Source organism: Natrix helvetica (assembly GCF_964273705.1).
Source record: "Natrix helvetica genome assembly, chromosome: 2".
Classification (NCBI taxonomy): domain Eukaryota; kingdom Metazoa; phylum Chordata; class Lepidosauria; order Squamata; family Natricidae; genus Natrix; species Natrix helvetica.
Window position 1 is genome coordinate 296,715,168 of NC_138552.1, and position 20,099 is coordinate 296,735,266.

The window sequence follows — 20,099 nt, forward strand, 5'->3', positions numbered from 1 at the left end:
GAGGAAAGAGAGGGGTTACCTGTTTGAGTAGAGCCCCTTCCCCAGAAATGTAATCTCATTGGTCCAGATATTGAAAGCAGCCTCATCTCATAAGCCTTTGAACGAAGCCCCATCCCCAAAACCATCATCTGATTGGTCCAAACATTGAAAGCAGCCACCTCTCAAATGTCTTTGAAGGAAGCCCCTTCCCCAAATCTTCTGATTGGTCCAAACATTGAAAGTAGCCTGATCTCATAAGCCTTTGAAGGAAGCCCCTTCCCCAAATCTTCTGATTGCTCCAAACATTGAAAGCAGAATTCTCATAAGCCTTTGAACGAAGCCCCTTCCCCAAAACCATCATCTGATTGGTCCAAACATTGAAAGCAGCCACCTCTCAAATGTCTTTGAAGGAAGCCCCTTCCCCAAATCTTCTAATTGGTCCAAACATTGAAAGTAGCCTGATCTCATAAGCCTTTGAAGGAAGCCCCTTCCCCAGAAGCATCATCTGATTGGTCCAGATATTGAAAGCAGCCACCTCTCTAATGTCTTTGAAGGAAGCCCCTTCCCCAAATCTTCTGATTGGTCCAAACATTGAAAGCAGCATTCTCATAAGCCTTTGAAGGAAGCCCCTTCCCCAGAAGCATCATCTGATTGGTCCAGATATTGAAAGCAGCCACCTCTCAAATGTCTTTGAAGGAAGCCCCTTCCCCAAATCTTCTGATTGGTCCAAACATTGAAAGTAGCCTGATCTCATAAGCCTTTGAAGGAAGCCCCTTCCCCAGAAGCATCATCTGATTGGTCCAGATATTGAAAGCAGCCACCTCTCAAATGTCTTTGAAGGAAGCCCCTTCCCCAAATCTTCTGATTGGTCCAAACATTGAAAGCAGCATTCTCATAAGCCTTTGAAGGAAGCCCCTTCCCCAGAAGCATCATCTGATTGGTCCAGATATTGAAAGCAGCCACCTCTCAAATGTCTTTGAAGGAAGCCCCTTCCCCAAATCTTCTAATTGGTCCAAACATTGAAAGTAGCCTGATCTCATAAGCCTTTGAAGGAAGCCCCTTCCCCAGAAGCATCATCTGATTGGTCCAGATATTGAAAGCAGCCACCTCTCAAATGTCTTTGAAGGAAGCCCCTTCCCCAAATCTTCTGATTGGTCCAAACATTGAAAGCAGCATTCTCATAAGCCTTTGAAGGAAGCCCCTTCCCCAGAAGCATCATCTGATTGGTCCAGATATTGAAAGCAGCCACCTCTCAAATGTCTTTGAAGGAAGCCCCTTCCCCAAATCTTCTGATTGGTCCAAACATTGAAAGTAGCCTCGTCTCTTCCCTGGTTTTGCAGGGAAGTGAAAAACAATGTGGATGCTTTAAGTGACCTAAGCAAGTCGTTTTAATGAGCTTCTTAAAGCAGTGGCAGCTTTTTTCTTTTGCCAAACAGAAGGAAAGCATTTTCTCCTGCGAGAAAAAAACCCAACACGGTGGTTTTCATGAGCCACCGAGAGGTGTGAATTTCAAGGAAGGCCATCCAATCGTTTCCACCTACCTTGGCCCCGGAAGATGAAGCTGTGATTCCCACGCTGCCACGTCATGTGGTCAAACCCCAGCAACGTGGTGTCCACCCGCAGGTTCTGGCCACACTTCCACACCTTGTACGTGTCACTGGGGCAAATCTTGGAGACCAAGGGGACTGCGAAAAAGCAGAGGGAACTGAAGAATTAGGGGTGACATGATAAGAGTTTTCAGGTATTTGAGGGTCTGTCCCAAAGAAGAGGGGGTCCACCTATTCTCCAAAGCCCCCAAGGGCAGAACAAGAAGCAATGGGTGGAAACTAATCGAGGAGAGAAGCAACCTAGAACTAAGAAAAAACTTCCTAACAGTGAGGACAATTAACCAGTGGAACAGTCTGCCACCAGAGGTTGTGGGGGCTCCATCACTGGAGGCTTTTAAGAAGAGCCTAGACCTGTGATAGCGAAACTGTGGCATCCATGCCACAGGTGGCACACAGAGCCCTCTCTGCGGCACATGAGCCATCGCCCAGCTCAGCTTCACCGCGCGTGCGTGCAACTCCTGCCAGCCAGCTGATTGTCGGGTCTCTGCACGCATGAGAGAGATGCGCATGCATGTGCAGGGGAAGCGTGTATGCACAGGATGTGGGGAACACGGGGGGCGTCCCCGTGCCCTGTTTTTAGTTCCAGGAGGCTTCAGGGGGCTCAAGACAGGGCACATGCATGCATGGGGCGGGGCGCGGGGGGCGGTTGCATGCCTGCACAGGGGCAGGGAGAGTGCAGGTGTGTGTGTGTGTTCACGCATGCGCAGTGGGCAGGGAGCATTGCATTATGGGTGTGTGTGCTGTTGCACGCACAACTTTGGCACACAAGGAGAAAAATGTTAGCCGTCACTGGTCTAGACCAGAGGTGAGTTCCTACCAGTTCGTCTGAGTAGGTAGTAATTCGGCCGGCCATGCCCCTGAACTGGTCCTATCGGGGGCGCCATAGGCACTGCCATCTTGTTCTTTGCTTCTTCACATGCGCAGAAGCCCTACAGCGCATGCATGCACAAAGCGCACACACAAAGCACATACCTGAGCGAACCGGCAGTAACAGAAGCTGGAACCCTGATCTGAAATAGTATAGGTTCTCCTGCTTGAGCAGGAGGCTGGACTAGAAGACCTCCAAGGTCCCTTCCAGATCATTCATTCATGCTATATGCCATCTATCTCAGGGTCAAAGACTCTCTGGGTGACTTATTAAATTTACCCTGCCACCAGAATTATGTCCTTCCTCTACTCGGAGCGCCATGTTTTCTGCCCTGGAAAAGTAGGGACATCTCGAAAGAGGGGCTGGGGGGTCAAAAAAGTCAAGATGGCTGACGTGTCTGCGGAATTAAAGCTCCACCCATTGCGATGGATACAACAATGTACAGACGAGAAGGTTTTGCACACTTGAGACCATCTTGACTTTTCCTAATCCTTCAAATGCCCCTTGGGGCGGGGGGAGATTTTTCTTAAGGGGGGGAGGGATTGGTTTTTCCACTTGGGGGGAGCAGAGAGACGACAGCCTGTTCCAAAATAGGGGCTTGGATGGCATGCAAACATACCCCAACTGGTGAATTCCCACTTCATCTCCACGTAGAAATCTTGAGCCTGAAGCAAAAGACAACAGAAAGAGTTGAGAGGCGGAGTTAAATGCCGGCCGTCCTTGACTTACGACCACAATCACTAAGTGAGGCACTTGTTAAGTGAGTTTTATGTCGCTAAGTGAGGCACTTGTTAAGTGAGTTTTGCCCCATTTTACGACTTCACTTGCCACGGTTGTTCAGCGAATCACTGCAGTTGTTAAGTTAGACACACGGTTGTTAAGTGAATCAGAATTTGTTTATATATATATAAACATAAAATATATTATATATATTTGTTTATATATATATATATAAACACATAAAATCAGCAAAATTCTCCACAAGCACAATATCAGGACAGCCTTCACCACTGACCAAAAAATAGCCAACATCTTAAGAAACCCCAAAGACAAAATCCAGCTAGAAAACCAAAGTCTACAAAATACCATGCAAAATCTGCCCAGCAATATACATAGGACAAACAAACAGAAGGATAAATGCACGCATCACAGAACACAAGAACGCAGTAAGAAAAAAAGAAAAAACTTCCTCCCTTTTCCAGCACCTTAAAGCTACAGGACATGAAATCAACTTTGAAGGAGCCAGGTTAATCTCCAAAACAGAACACCTCCACAAGAGAATAATCATGGAAGCCATCGAAATAGAGAAACACCCCCACAGCATGAACAAACGTGATGATACCTCCCGCCTACCAAACATCTGGAAACCAGCCCTAGCCAACAAACGAACACCACCCACCACCCAAGCCGTTACAATACAAAACAACAATGCACACACAGCCTGCACCAATCAGCACCAATCTACCAATCATGATACAACCACACAACCAATCATTCCACTTACTGAAACAAAGCCAGCACCCCATCCCCTCCCACCAAGACTTACAGAAAGACGGCAGCTCCGATCCCATTTTAAGCCCACATTGCTTGAAGATGGCAGGTGAGATCCTGCCGAAACGTTGCAAAGACAATCTCAACCTTACACGGGAAAAGACCCGAATACAACAAAACCAGCAATAACACATAAGCATATGTACAATACCCATGCTGCTGCTTCCAACGTGGTAGAGAGTACAAGCAAAAGACAGGCAGAGGAGAGAATAGTTTCAGTTTCAGTTCAGAGCAGCAGACTAGTTTAGAGCTCAACACAGACTCAGAGCTACAGAGCTAAGCCACACCCAGGCTCCTAGCTGTCTCCTTGTTGCTCACAAAGCAAATACTGTTTCAGTTTCCAAACAGCCCTCATTGGTTGACTTAGTTGCCATGCCTATTCATTGGCTGACCTTGTTACCATGTCTCTGCCACTCATGAAGTCTCAGGCACTGACATTTCCGGTTGACTTTGCTTGTCAGAAAGTCGCAAAAGGGGATGGCGTGACCCTGGAATGCTTCAACCGTCATAAATGTAGAGTCAGTTGCCAAGCATCCGAATTTTGATCACGTGACTACGGGGATGCACCAATGGTCGTAAGTGCAAAAAATGGTCCTAAGTGACTTTCTCAATGCCGTTGTAACTTGGAACGGTCACTAAATGAACTGTTGTAAGTTGAAGATCGTCTCTACAGGTATCCTCGACTTACAAACATTTTTTCAGTGACTGTTCGAAGTCCGAAAAAAACTGATTTACGACCGTTTTTCACACTTACGACTGCTGCAGCATCCCCATGGTCACATGATCAAAATTCAGAAACTCGGAAACTGACTTGCATTTATGACGGTTGCAGTGTCCCGGGGTCACGTGATCCCCTTTTGCGAACTTTCTGACAAGCAAAGTCAACGGGGAAGCCCGATTCACTTAACAACCGTGTGACTAACCTAACAACTGCAGTGATTCGCTTAACAACCATTTCACTTATTTAACAACTGTATGATTCACTTAACAACAGTGGCAAGAAAAGTTGCAAAATGAAGCGAAGCTCACTTAAATGGTTCACTTAGCGACATAAATGTTGAGCTCCACTCTGGTCATAAGTCGAGGACTACCTCTATAAGCCCTTCAAGGCACATGCTCTATGCTGAATGGTTAGGGAGGGGAAGGAAATACAATTATTAAAGTTATGAATGGAATCTTCTCCAGAGTTTTTATTGAGAATTGGCAGCAAGAAACATTAAGGCTATAAAAAGAAGCTGCCCGAAATCTCATTTCCAATTTCACTTTCCTTTATTTATTAATCTGTTTATTTATTCATCAGCCTTATATTACGTTGAGTCCCATCAAGTGTCATTAAAAAGGCCAACGTAAACCCGATAACGATTGAATAAATGAATTCATATTACTAAAATAATCCTTAATTTACGATTGGTGGTTTAATGACAGTTTAAAGTTAAAACAGCCTAAAAAGGATGTGTTGTCCAGGGGTGCCCAATTTTGGCAACTTTAAAACTTGTGGACTTCAACTCCCAGAATTCCCCAGCCAGCTGCTGGTTGGGGAATTCTGGGAGTTGAAGTCCACAACTCATCTTAAAACATAGCTAGCTGGTGAATCCTGGGAGTTGAAGTCCACACCCCATCTTAAAACATAGCTAGCTGAGGAATCCTGGGAGTTGAAGTCCACACCCCATCTTAAAACATAGCTAGCTAGGGAATCCTGGGAGTTGAAGTCCACACCTCATCTTAAAGCAGAGCTAGCTGGGGAATTCTGGGAGTTGAAGTCCACACCTCATCTTAAAACATAGCTAGCTAGTGAATCCTGGGAGTTGAAGTCCACACCCCATCTTAAAACATAGCTAGCTGAGGAATCCTGGGAGTTGAAGTCCACACCTCATCTTAAAGCAGAGCTAGCTGGGGAATTCTGGGAGTTGAGTCCACACCTCATCTTAAAGCAGAGCTAGCTGGGGAATTCTGGGAGTTGAGTCCACACCCCATCTTAAAACATAGCTAGCTAGGGAATCCTGGGAGTTGAAGTCCACACCTCATCTTAAAGCAGAGCTAGCTGGGGAATTCTGGGAGTTGAAGTCCACACCTCATCTTAAAACATAGCTAGCTAGTGAATCCTGGGAGTTGAAGTCCACACCCCATCTTAAAACATAGCTAGCTGAGGAATCCTGGGAGTTGAAGTCCACACCTCATCTTAAAGCAGAGCTAGCTGGGGAATTCTGGGAGTTGAAGTCCACACCTCATCTTAAAGCAGAGCTAGCTGGGGAATTCTGGGAGTTGAAGTCCACACCTCATCTTAAAACATAGCTAGCTAGTGAATCCTGGGAGTTGAAGTCCACGCCCCATCTTAAAACATAGCTAGCTGAGGAATCCTGGGAGTTGAAGTCCACACCTCATCTTAAAGCAGAGCTAGCTGGGGAATTCTGGGAGTTGAAGTCCACACCTCATCTTAAAGCAGAGCTAGCTGGGGAATTCTGGGAGTTGAGTCCACACCTCATCTTAAAGCAGAGCTAGCTGGGGAATTCTGGGAGTTGAGTCCACACCTCATCTTAAAGCAGAGCTAGCTGGGGAATTCTGGGAGTTGAAGTCCACACCTCATCTTAAAGCAGAGCTAGCTGGGGAATTCTGGGAGTTGAGTCCACACCTCATCTTAAAGCAGAGCTAGCTGGGGAATTCTGGGAGTTGAGTCCACACCTCATCTTAAAGCAGAGCTAGCTGGGGAATTCTGGGAGTTGAAGTCCACACCTCATCTTAAAGCATAGTTAGCTGAGGAATCCTGGGAGTTGAAGTCCACCGGTTCAAAGCCACTGAAGATAAGGACTTTATATAGATTTCGACTGTAGTAAAACCATTATGCCATATTATAATGTAATTATGCTGGATTACAATTCATTATTGAATTTGACAACTAACAAGATCATACTAAGAATAAGATGGAATGTTACATGGCACGTATAAATGCAATTCGAAAGCATGTAAATCTTCTGAAATCTACTTTCAACCACCCCATAATCCCTTACAGCGTGGAGTCTGGGCATCTGAATGGAGCTAGCAGAGTGTTTTAATGGCCGGATGCCCTTCCCTGTCGCCAATGAGGAGTTTTGTTCGGCAGATATATTCTCATCGTGCCCAAAGAGAGAAATAGCTGCCTTTAACTAGGATCGAATTCACAAACTGCTGATTGTGAGGCGAGAGCTCCACCTCTAGGCCGCCGCACCACTCTTCCAAAGCATGTAAATTCAAGTAGAAAAATAGGTACCACTTCGGTGGGAAGGTAACAGCGTTCCTTTGCCTTTGGAGTTTAGCCATGCTGGCCACATGACCAAGAAAATGTCTTTGCACAACGCTGGTGCCCTCGGCCAAAAACGGAGATAAGTGCCGTGCTCCAGAGTCGGACATGACGGATAGGGAAACTTTTACCTTTTTATATATATAAAGAAACCACAGGTAGTCCTCAACTTACAACAATTTAATGACCATTCAAAGTTACAACGGCAACTTAAAAAAGTGACTTAGGACCATTTTTCATACTTACGACCATTGTGGCATCCCCGTAGTCACATGCTCAAAATCCAGACGGTAAGCCACTGACTCGTATTTACGACGGTGGCAGCGTTTCCCAGGCTCACGTCATCTCCTTTGGCGACCTTCTTACAAGTCAGTGGGGAAGCCCGATTCACTTAACAACCGGCTTCCTAACTTAACAAATGCAACGCTTCGCTTAACAACCGTGGCAAGTAAAGCCGTAAAACAGAGCTTTAAAAGAAAATTGCTTGAGCCTTGGTTCAGTCAGCGACGTAAATTTTGGGCTCAGCCGTTGGTTGTACGTTGACGGCTACCTGTATGTCTGAACCGTACAAGGGGTTTACAAGAGGTTTACAATCTAAGCAAGGAGACAAAGGGGAGAACCCTGGAAGCGGAGAGGAGGGCTACTGACCTTCCGTAGTTTTTCTAACAGGACGGGGATTCCGGCCAATCGTTTGATGGCTCGCTGGTAGTCCCGGTAACGCAGCACCAGTTGAACCAGCTCCAGGTCCTGAGTGCCGACCGCCTCCTGCAACACTGCAACCCGTGAAGGAGAACCATCCGTCACTTAACTACATGGTCCTCGACTTACGACCGTTCATTTCATGACTTTTGTTACAACGGCGGTATGAAAAAAAGTGACTCGCAAGGGGCACTTAGGACCGTCGCAGCACCCCCCTGGCCACGGGATTAAAATTTCCATGCGTGGTCAGCGGAATGTTCGGGCAGTCCTCGATTTATGACGGTTTGCTTAGTGACCGTTCAAAGTTACCACGGCACTGAAAAAAGGGACTTGCGAGCATTTTTCACGCTGTTGCAGCATCCCCATGGTGACATGATTTTCATTGGGATGCTTGGCAACGGACTCATAGTTACGACGGGGTCACGTGATCCCCCCCCCCTCTGACAAGTAAAGTCAATGGAAAAGCCAGATTCACTTAAGAACCGTGTTAATAATTTAACAACTGCAGTGATTCACTTAACGACCGCGGCAAGGTCGTAAAATGAGGCAAAACTCACTTAACAAATTTCTCACTTAGCAACATAAATTTTGGGCTCAATTGTGGTCATAAGTTGAGGACTGCCTGAACAAACAAATTGGGTACCAAGTGCAATTACACAATATAATGCATGTGTGATTTTTGCATGTGTTCTGCATACAACACATTTTTACAAAGGGCGTGGCTCTGTTTTAGGGTCACAACCTCCATTTTTTAACACTTTCACACCCCCGAATATACAAAGTCAAATTCCTAGCCACATCCCCTCCTCTTTTTTCCTTCCTTCCTTCCTTTCTTCTCTCTCTTAATTTATTAACATTATTTTGAAAATCTTTTCAAGCATTCATTCCAATTCCTTTGAAAATAACGTTGGACATGGTGAACTGAAAATGTTCAGAAGTGGAAATCAATGGTCCTCGATCGTAACAGTTGTATAAAAACACACCCATGGAAAAAAAAAGATATCATTTCCTATAAAAGACTTTCAGTTCACTTTTTAGCACAGAATTTTGCTGACGTCACTAGAGACAGAACGGTGTTTCTTAACTTCTGCAACCTTAAGAGGGGTGGGCTTCCACTCCCAGAATCCCCCAGTCAGCATGAAGACCACCCCTCTTAAAGGATGCTGGCTGGAGGATTTGCAACTTTGGAACCCGGTTGTAAACCCCACCCCACCCCCCGAGGGAAGTCTGACATAACTTCAAATGGTCGTAAGTCGAGGACCACCTGTTTATCCTGTAGCATGCTGCAGATCAGAAAATCTTTTTCTGCTAAAGAAAGGGCACTGATGCTCAGCTCCGCTTTCCACCTGCCAAGGAGAAAAATGGTAACACACCTGTCCAGCCAGACCGATTTTCTTTGGCGACGTCCGCCCCGTGCCGCAAGAGAACTCGTGCACACTCCAGGTGGCCCAGAGTGGTAGCCAGGTGCAACGGAGTTCGTCCTCGAGGGTCCACCTGTTCCACATCCACCTGCCAGGAAAAAAGGAGGTATTTTATATTGCCAAGGTTATAAAAAAGATGTGGAGACGCTAGAAAAAGTGCAGAGAAGAGCAACCAGGATGATGAGGGGACTGGAGGCTCAAACATCCGATGAACGGTTGCAGGAACTGGGCCTGGCTAGTCTAGGGAAGAGAAGGACCAGGGGAGACAGGAGAGGAGCCTTCCAATATTTGAGGGGCTGCCCCAGAGAGGAGGAAGGGGGTCAAGCTACTCTCCAAGGCACCCGAAGGCCAGAGAAGGAATAATGGATGGAAACTGACCAAGGAGAGATTCAAATAAGGAGGAATTTCCTGACAGGGAGAACAATCAACCCATGGAAGAGAAGTTGTGGGAGCTTCATCCCTGGAAGCTTTTAAGAAGAGACTGGACTGCCATCTGTCAGAAATGGTGTAGGTTCTCCTGCTTGGGCAGGGGGGTTGGACTAGATGACCTCCAAGGTGCCTTCCAACTCTGTTAATCTGAATCTATCTAAGATGATCAAAGGCCTGGAGGCTGAAACATACGATGGACGGTTGCAGGAACTGGGCCTGGCTAGTCTAGGGGAGAGAAGGACCAGGGGAGACAGGAGAGCAGCCTTCCAATATTGGGGGGGGGGGTGTCGAAAAGAAGGGGGGGCAACCTAATTTCCAAAGCACCTGAGGGCAGAACAAGAAGCAATGGGTGGAAACTAATCAAGGAGAGAAGCAACTTAGAACTGAGGAGAAATTTCCTGACAGTGAGAACAATCAATCAGTGGAACAGAAGTTGCCTCCAGAAGTTGTGAATGCCCCAACACTGGAAGTCTTTAAGAAGATGTTGGATAGCCATTTGTCTGGAACCGTATAGGGTTTCCTGCCTAGGCAGGGGGTTGGACTAGAAGACCTCCAAGGTCCCTTCCAATTCTTCTCTTCTCTCCCTATCACTATCCTATTCTCCAAAGCCCCAGAAGGCAGGACAAGAAGCAATGGGTGGAAACTAATCAAGGAGAGAAGCAACTTAGAAGTGAGGAGGAATTTCCTGACAGAACAATTAATCAGTGGAACAGCTTGCCTCCAGAAGTTGTGAATGCCCCAATGTTGGAAGTCTTTAAGAAGATGCTGGATAGCCATTTGTCTGAAACGGTATAGGGTTTCCTGCCTAGGCAGGGGGTTGGACTAGAAGACCTCCAAGGTCCCTTCCAACTCTGCTATTGTTTTATATTCTGTTAAAATATGAAGAACGGTTGTAGGAACTGGGTATGTCTAGTTCAATGAAAAGAAGGACTAGGGGAGACATGATAGCAGTCTTCCAATATCTCAGGGGCTGCCACGAAGAAGAGGGAGTCAAGCTATTCTCCAAGGCACCTGAGGGCAGAACAAGAAGCAATGGGTGGAAACTAATCAAGGAGAGAAGCAACCTAGAACTAAGGAGAGACTTCCTGACAGTTAAAACAATGAATCAGTGGAACAGAAGTTGCCTCCAGAAGTTGTGAATGCCCCAACACTGGAAGTCTTTAAGAAGATGCTGGATAGCCATTTGTCTGAAACGGTATAGGGTTTCCTGCCTAGGCAGGGGGTTGGACTAGAAGACCTCCAAGGTCCCTTCCAACTCTGTTATTCTGCCCTCCCTCCCTCCCTTCCTTCTAGAGGTTTTAAAGAAGAGATTGGCCAGATGGCCTCTTTGAAATAGTAGGGTTCCTGCCTGAGCAAGGAGCTGGACTAGAAGACTTCCAAGGTCCTCTCCTTCCTTCCTTCCTTCCTTCCTTCCTTCCTTCCTTCCTTCCTTCCTTCCTTCCTTCCTTCCTCCCTTCCCTTCCCTTCCCTTCCCTTCCCTTCCCTTCCCACTAGAGGTTTTTAAGAGACTGGACAACCATTTGTCTGGAATGGTCTTGGGTCTCCTACTTGAAGAGTGGGTTGGACTAGAAGACTCCAAGGTCCCTTCCAACTTTTTTATCCTTCCTTCTTCCCTTCCATCTTCCTTCCTTCCTTCCTTCCCTATTTCTGGAGGTTTTCAAGAAGAGATTAGACAGCCACTTGTCTGGAATGGTATCAGGTTTCCTGCTTTAGCAAGGGGTTGGACTAGAAGACCTCCAAGGTCCCTTCCAACTCTGTTGACCCCTGGCTGTAACTAGTGAATTCTAGGAATTCTAAGTCCACCCTCTTAAAGCATGCTGGCTGGGGGATTCTGGGAGTGGAAGTCCTCCCCTCTTAAAGCATGATGGCTGGGGGATTCTGGGAGTGGAAGTCCTCTCCTCTTAAAGCATGATGGCTGGGGGATTCTGGGAGTGGAAGACCTCCCCTCTTAAAGCATGGCTGGATGGGGGATTCTGGGAGTGGAAGTCCTCTCCTCTTAAAGCATGGTGGCTGGGGGATTCTGGAAGTCCTCTCCTCTTAAAGCATGATGGCTGGGGGATTCTGGGAGTGGAAGTCCACCCCTCTTAAAGCATGCTGGCTGGGAGATTCTGGGAGTGGAAGACCTCCCCTCTTAAAGCATGCTGGCTGGGGGATTCTGGGAGTGGAAGTCCTCTCCTCTTAAAGCATGATGGCTGGGGGATTCTGGGAGTGGAAGTCCTCCCCTCTTAAAGCAGGCTGGCTGGGGGATTCTGGGAGTGGAAGTCCTCCCCTCTTAAAGCAGGCTGACTGGGGGATTCTGGGAGTGGAAGTCCTCCCCTCTTAAAGCAGGCTGGCTGGGGGATTCTGGGAGTGGAAGTCCTCCCCTCTTAAAACATGCTGGCTGGGGGATTCTGGGAGTGGAAGCCCACCCCTCTTAAAGCATGCTGGCTGGGGGATTCTGGGAGTGGAAGCCCTCCCCTCTTAAAACATGCTGGCTGGGGGATTCTGGGAGTGGAAGCCCACCCCTCTTAAAACATGCTGGCTGGGGGATTCTGGGAGTGGAAGCCCACCCCTCTTAAAGCATGCTGGCTGGGGGATTCTGGGAGTGGAAGACCTCCCCTCTTAAAGCATGCTGGCTGGGGGATTCTGGGAGTGGAAGTCCTCTCCTCTTAAAGCATGATGGCTGGGGGATTCTGGGAGTGGAAGTCCTCCCCTCTTAAAGCAGGCTGGCTGGGGGATTCTGGGAGTGGAAGCCCACCCCTCTTAAAGCATAATGGCTGGGGGATTCTGGGAGTGGAAGACCTTCCCTCTTAAAGCATCCTGGCTGGGGGATTCTGGGAGTGGAAGTCCATCCCTCTTAAAGCATGATGGCTGGGGGATTCTGGGAGTGGAAGTCCACCCCTCTTAAAGCATGATGGCTGGGGGATTCTGGGAGTGGAAGACCTTCCCTCTTAAAGCAGGCTGGCTGGGGGATTCTGGGAGTGGAAGTCCACCCCTCTTAAAGCATGATGGCTGGGGGATTCTGGCAGTGGAAGTCCACCCCTCTTAAAGCAGGCTGGCTCAGAAACAGGGCCAGTGTCGACACAAATTCCCTGGGGGGCTCCTTGCAAGAGGTGAGAATAATTTCATTGCCAACCTTCCCCAGGGGGTTCTTACAGTCCTCTGTTCTTCCAGCAGCTGAGTGTTAATTGCAAATAAGCGGAACTAACATTTCTCAGTGCAGCAGGAAAACAAGTGGCAAAGGGGGGGGGGGGCTTGGGGGGGAGGGAGGAAGGGGAGGGAGGCCGAGCAGACAGATCTACAGAGGGATCAGCCGAAAAACCGCTCCAGCTTCCTCCTTGATGCTCTTTGATAGGGTGAGCAATTCTTGTTTGTAAAGTCAGTCCCTCCCTTCGTATTCTTCTGTCTAATGCAGGGATGTCCAAACTTGGGAACTTTAAGACTTGTGGACTTCAACTCCCAGAATTCCCCAGCCAGCATAGCTGGCTGGGGAATTCTGGGAGTTGAAGTCCACAAGTCTTAAAGTTCCCATGTTTGGACACCCCTGGTCTAATGTGATTATGGATGGTGGCAGTCAATCAGATTGTTGAGCTGGATTGCATGCAATGGTCCTCCTGCTTAGGTCTTCTTCTTCTTCCCTGAGGTCAAGCAGGAGGGGTCTTCTGTGGTGCTCCTTCCTGGTGGGACCCAATCCTCATACCTTTTCTCTTGTGGCCCCCACCTTCTGGACATCATTGCCTCTAATGGCTGAACAGCAGTAACTGCGAGAAGGATTGGCCGATTAACAGAGTTGGAAGGGACCTTATCTAGCTTAAGAGAAAGAAGGACTAGGGGAGACATGATAGAAGTCTTCCAATATCTCAGGAGTTGCCACAAAGAAGAGGGAGTCAAGCTATTCTCCAAGGCACCTGAGGGCAGAACAAGAAGCAATGGGTGGAAACTAATCAAGGAGAGAAGCAACCTAGCACTAAGGAGAAATTTCCTGACAGTGAGAACAATGAATCAGTGGAACAGAAGTTGCCTCCAGAAGTTGTGAGAGCCCCAACACTGGAAGTCTTTAAGAAGATGTTGGATAGCCATTTGTCTGAAACGGTATAAGGTTTTCTGCCTAGGCAGGGGGTTGGACTAGAAGACCTCCAAGGTCCCTTCCAACTCTGCTGTTCTATATTCTGATCAGGTGAATGATGTCCCAATTCTGTCAATTTTTGACAAGTCCCATAAAAGGTATCTTTATTCCCCAGCCTTGTTTATCCCAGGATGATAAACTGGCTAGATGAGATCATCTGATTGTTTGTTCTCCTCCCTTCATTCTTGGTTTCTTAACTGTTTATTATATCTGTTTACTTTAATCTGTTTTATTTGTTTTTGACTGTTTTTAGACTACTATGGAGTTTGTAACTGTGGTTGGGTGGTGTGCCACCGAGAGTCACATATCTGTGGGACAGGTGGCTCTTCGGGTACCCCCTCAACGTACAACATTCATTTAGTGACCGTTCTAAGTTACAACGGCAGTGAAAAAAGTGGTTTTTCACACTTATGACCATTGCAGTATCCCCATGGTCCCAGGATCTAAATTTCAATGCTTGGAATTCAGACACTTGGCAACTGACTCGTATTTATGACGGTTGCTGCCGCAATAGGTTTCCATGATTCCCTTTTGCAACCTCCTGGCATGCAAAGTCAAGGGGGAAGCCACTTAACAACCAGGCGACTAGCTTAACGACTGCAGTGATTCACTTAATGACCAAGGCAAGAAAGGTTGTAAAATGGGGCAAAGCTCACTTAACAAATGTCTCGCTTAACGGCAGATATTTTGGGCTCAATTGGGGTCCTATGTTGAGGACTTCCTGTATGCAATTAGCCAAAGAGTCGCCTCCCCAACCTAGACATAAATACTGGTTCCTGGATTTCTAGTCTGGGTCTCACACCTGGGATCTCTTAGTGGTCTCCCATCCACGTTCTAAACAGATCCAATGCCACTGAGCCTTTTGCTGTCAGCCAAGATGCCAATACTGGGTGATAAAAGCAAGGGCAACCATCCAGGCTGGCCACTGAACTTGGCAATGGTCAGTGCTGGACTCCAAGCTCCATGGGGCTCCTCCTGACAGCACAATTCTAAGACAGAAGGTGCAAAAACAGATAATGCAGCACAGATCTGTAACTTCCTACAAAATAAACACCTTCAAAAACATGTGTCTGTCTGGGAAGGGAGGGAGGAAGGAAGGAAGGAAGGGGGAAGAATGGGGAAGGAGATGGGAATGAGAGGGAGGGAGGAAGAAAAAGGGAGGGAGGGAGGAAGAAAAAGGAAGGAAGGAAGAAGGAAGGAAAAAAATCAATGAGGGAGGAAGAAAAAGGAAGGAAGGAAGGAAGGAAGGAAGGAAGGAAGGAAGGAAGGGGGAAGAATGGGGAAGGAGATGGGAATGAGAGGGAGGGAGGAAGAAAAAGGGAGGGAGGGAGGAAGAAAAAGGAAGGAAGGAAGAAGGAAGGAAAAAAATCAATGAGGGAGGAAGAAAAAGGAAGGAAGGAAGGAAGGAAGGAAGGAAGGAAGGAAGGAAGGAAGAAAGAAAGAAAGAAAGAAAGAAAGAAAGAAAGAAAGAATCAATCTTAATGGGCCCTGGGACCCGCCAGATTTCACATAGTTGGAGCCAACATGTACAACCCCGTGGCTGCCCCCCCTCACCCCCCCCCCACTTCTCTTTCAATATTTGTTGTGGTGGTGACGGCTGTACTTTCTCACATGCTTGTGACAAAAACATCTTCACACAGCCTCCGTCATGCCATTCTGCATTTCAGGCACGTCCGTCGCAATTGTGACTCTCCCAAACCCCCAAAAGAAGACCCGCAAACAAACACACCACACAAACACACACACACACACGACTGTCTGGACTTCCCCCAAGGGCAAATATGACCCGTGTGAATCCAGGATGTTCCGTGTTGACACACAACTGCCCTGGCCAAGGCGGGCGTGGCGCATCCTCATACAACACGGATAAATAACACACAAACACACACCAACAACAACAAAAGGAGAGGCAAGCAGGAAGCCGGGCATCTTGTAAGAGACACAAGTTGGGGTTTAATTTCCTGGATGACCCGGGGCTCGAAATCTGGCATTGTGGGAAAAGGGATCCCATGAGATCATCCACTGTTTTCCCCTCCCAGCAGTGAGATGCGCCCAGGAAAACAACAATTGTGTTAATTGCTTTATGGGAAGTCAACCCTAGCATCTCTGCAGGTCACGGAGGTGGGGGGAGGGAACGATACATGACACTACATGAACCGGAACTCAGCTTCGGTCAAGTTGGTGCTAGTCCTCTTGATCTAACAGCTACATTTTTCGATTCACGCACAGGTAGTCCCATAATTGAGGCTGGAATGTCCATTGGTTGTTAAGTGAGGCGGGCCTGATTTTACCATCTTTTCGGGGCCCCGATTAGTAAGTGAATCACTGCAGTCGTTAAGCGAGTCACATGGTCGCTAAGCAAATCCGGCCATCTGGGAAGGGCACAAAAGGCGAATGCGCAACTCCGGGATGCTGCAAACATCATGAATACACAATGGATGCCGATCGCCTGGATTTTGATCATGTAACCATGAGGATGCTGCCACGGTCGTAAGTGAGAGGAATGGCCATTGTAGTGCCGTTGTAACTTTGAACTAAACTGGTTGTAAGTTGAAGATTACCTATACTGTATAAATCCAGGGGTGGGTTTGCACGGATGAGCTCCACAATGGTGCTCCGAAGGTCTAACGATTTGGCTCATCCTGGGTTCATCGTGGTTTGTTGAAACGTCCTTCGGCTTATCACAGAAGACCATGCAGGCAGAAAACCATATTTTTATTTTTAATGTTGCCTTTTTTATATTTGTGTTGTATTTGTACTGATAAATAAATAAAGGGAGACTAGTATAGATCTATTTCGAGCTAATTAGCTCTCATCAGCTAGCCATGCCCTTACTGGGATTCGAACCTGGGCTGTATTATATCTTAGGCAGGAGTCTCCTGCCTAAGATATAATACAGCCCAGGTTCGAATCCCAGTAAGGGTATGGCTAGCTGATGAGAGCTAATGAGTCTCCTGCCTAAGATATAATACAGCCCAGGTTCGAATCCCAGTAAGGGTATGGCTAGCTGATGAGAGCTAATGAGTCTCCTGCCTAAGATATAATACAGCCCAGGTTCGAATCCCAGTAAGGGTATGGCTAGCTGATGAGAGCTAATTAGCTCGAAATAGATCTATACTAGTCTCCCTTTATTTATTTATCAGTACAAATACAACACACACACATATATATATATAGGAAGCCCTTGACCTACGACCACCACGGAGCCCCCCATCTTCCAATTTCTATTGCTAAGCGGGACAGTTCAGTTTTGCCTCATTTGAAGACTTTCCTTGCCACAGTCCTTAAGGCAGTCACTGCAGTTGTTAAGGGAGTCAGACGGTTGTTAAGTGAATTTGGCACAGCAGGTCGCAAAAGGGGATCACAATGCAAACCACCATCAACGCGAGCCCATTGCCAAGCATCCAAATTCTGATCACGTGACCGTGGGGATGCGGCAACGGTCGTAGGTGTGAACAAACGGTCGCAAGTCACTTTTTTGGGTGCCTTTGTAATTTTAAACGGTCACTAAATGAACTGTTGTAAATCGAGGACTACCTGTAAAAAGGTTTTGGCAAAGTCCACGAGTGAAGCTAAATCCAGAAATGTTGCTGCTAGGAGCAACAGAAAACCTCACAGGGGGTCTCCAAAGGCTATCAATCAAACAGAGTAGAGCTGGAGGGGGACCTTGGAGGTCTTCTAGTCCAACCCCCCTGCTCAAGGAGGAGAACCTTCTACCATTTCAGACAGGTGGCTGTCCCGTCTCTTCTTAAAACCCTCCAGTGATCAACCCATCAGCTATTGATCAAGGGGTAGACTGCTCTTGGATAGGGGTCTTTGAAGCCAAAAACAGCGGCACTGGAAAACACAACTTACGACCCCAATAAAGCCCACAATTTAGGTTGCTAAGTGAGAAATTTGTTCAGCAGGCTTTGCCCCATTTTATGACTTACCTCCCACATGTCTAAGTGGATCGCTGCCGATGTTAAACGAGGACCACGGTCATTAAGCAGATCCAGCTCCCCCAACTTTGCTTGTCTGAAGGTCGTAAAAGAGGATCCCCTGACCTCCCATCCTGCTCCCCCCCCCCCCAGACACGGCAACAGTCATAGGTACGAGTCAGTGGCCGAGCGTCTGAATTCTGACCACGGGGAGGCTGCAACAGTCGTAAGTGTGAACCATTGTCCTAAGTCTCTTTTCCCCAGGCTCGTTGCCATTTTGAACGGTCGCTAAGTGAACCGTTGTAAGCCGAGGACCACCACCTGTAGTGGTTTGGACCGCTGACATGGGAGAGGGAGAAAGAAGTGGACATCTGGACCAGCGAGGCCAGATGTTAAGGATGCTCAACGGGCTCTCCTTCCTTCCCCCAACCCAAAGATCCCATTGTTTTAGGGGGGGGGTCGATCTTAAATTCACCTGGAGTTCCAGCTGCCGACCTGGGGGGTATTTTTATGGGGGGGGGGGAGGCAGTCCAGAGAGGGAAGGGAAGGGCAGTTGCTGGACAAGGAAGGAACTGGGGACAGAGGCAGAGCAGGAAGCGGGGGCTGCTGCCCAATAACCCGAGAGGTTGGACTAGATGACCTCCAAGGTTCCTTTCCAACCATCGTGGGGAGGGGAGGGGGAAACAGAGATGCTGGAGCAGGAAAAAGGTGAGGCTGCCTCCCCCACCCAGAAGATGCTTGAACAAAAAGGTCCTTTGCAGGACGCCCCTTGCTGGGGCTGAGCGCAGGGGAGGGGTCGCGGCGACCCCCACCCGCTTTAGGGGGGAGGGGAAATCCCCGCTGCCTCGCCCTCCGGATGCCTCCGCAACCCCCCCCCCCCCATCGCGGCCCTGCCTCATGGTCCTTGGAGTGCGGCGGAAGCCGAGTCCTGCAACGCCCTCTCTCTCGCTCGCTCTCTGCGGACCCCGGCCCGCCAAGCCCCCCGACCCACCTGCTGTCCGCCGCATCTGAGCATCCTCTCCAGCTCGGCGGGGCGATCGTGCCAGACCAGCGCGTGGAGCGGGTAGCGGCTCTCGGCGCCCTTGCTGGCTCGGGGAGAGGCGGCCAGCATCCTCCTGGCACCGGGGCGAGGGGCTGGCGGGGGCTGCAGCCGCATGGGCGCCGCGGGCCCTGGAGCTGCTGGCACGCCGGCAGAGGAGGTGGAGGAGGAGGAGGAGGGGAATGAGGAAGAGGCGGAGGAAAAAGGAGGAAGGGGGGGAAGGTGGAAGAGGAGGAGGAGGGAGAAGAGGAGGAGAAAGAGAAGAGGATGGAGGAGGAGGAAGGTGGAAAAGGAGGAGGAGGAGGAGGAGGAAGAAGAGGAAGAAGAAGAAGGAAAGTGGAAGAGGAGGAGGGGAAGAGGAGGATGGAGGAAGAGGAAAAAGGAGGAGGAGAAAGAAGAGGAGGAGGAGAGGAAGAAGGAGGTGGAAGAAGAGGAGGAAGAGGAAAAAGGAGGAGGAGGAGGAGGAGGAGGAGGAAGGTGGAAGAGGAGGGGAGCCGCCCCCGCCGCGGCGCACAAAGGGGGTCGCGTGGCTAGGGTCGCCCCGGCTCCCTCCACGCGGCGCTTCAGCGGGGAACCATGGAACTTGGAGTCGCCGCGGGCACCACCCTCTCCGCCCGTTCCCGCGAGAGGAAGCCCCCCCCACGGGCACCGCCCGCCCTCCCCAGCGTGGGAAGGGGGCTGTTTGGCAGGCGGTGCCGCCCGCGTGCGCCGAGTTGCAAAAGCGAGGCTCTGTCCCACCTGTGCGGCGGCGCTTCTTGGGCGTCTCTCTCCTTTCGGAGGTGGGAGGGAGGAGGTCTGCGGGGGTCCTTCTCTGATCACCGGAGGCTTTGCGTGGTGGTGATGGGGGTGGGTGGGTTGAAGACGGCCGGAAGTGGAGCTGGAGCGATGGCAGAGAGGGGGGCGGCAGGCATCTCTGGCCCGGTGTCCCCCCCCCAGGTGGGTCCTGGCATCCCCCAAGCCACCTCCGCTTGCGCCCTTTGCAGAAAACCCCCTGCAAATCTGCCCCTCGTGGTTTGCAAGGTGCCAGCTGGGTGCGGCCCCCACCCACCCTTGGCCGTGGCTGCTGCCACGCTGGCTGCCCACCAGGTTTGAGATGGTATAAGGGAGGTTTGCTGAGGCTTGGGGGCATCATTCCACCCCCCAAACCTAACAATTGGTTCAGGTAGCCAACCAGAGCCGGCTGGAATTTCTAGGCTCAGCCAGCAGC

At 49.1% G+C, this 20,099-nt stretch overlaps 1 protein-coding gene across 1 annotated transcript in view; it reads right to left on the bottom strand.

Moving 5' to 3' along the window:
- The window catches only part of ANKRD13B (ankyrin repeat domain 13B), a 35,808-nt gene extending 16,302 nt beyond the window's left edge, over nt 1-19,506 (bottom strand). Inside the window, exons 1-5 of the mRNA XM_081945423.1 lie at nt 18,845-19,506; nt 9,352-9,487; nt 7,928-8,052; nt 3,074-3,119; nt 1,521-1,664 (exon numbers count right to left, since the gene is read on the bottom strand). Coding sequence (XP_081801549.1) covers nt 1,521-1,664; nt 3,074-3,119; nt 7,928-8,052; nt 9,352-9,487; nt 18,845-19,009 — 616 coding nt within the window. The 5' untranslated portion in view covers nt 19,010-19,506. The remainder of the gene's footprint in view (nt 1-1,520; nt 1,665-3,073; nt 3,120-7,927; nt 8,053-9,351; nt 9,488-18,844) is intronic.
- Between the last annotated feature and the right edge of the window lie 593 nt (nt 19,507-20,099).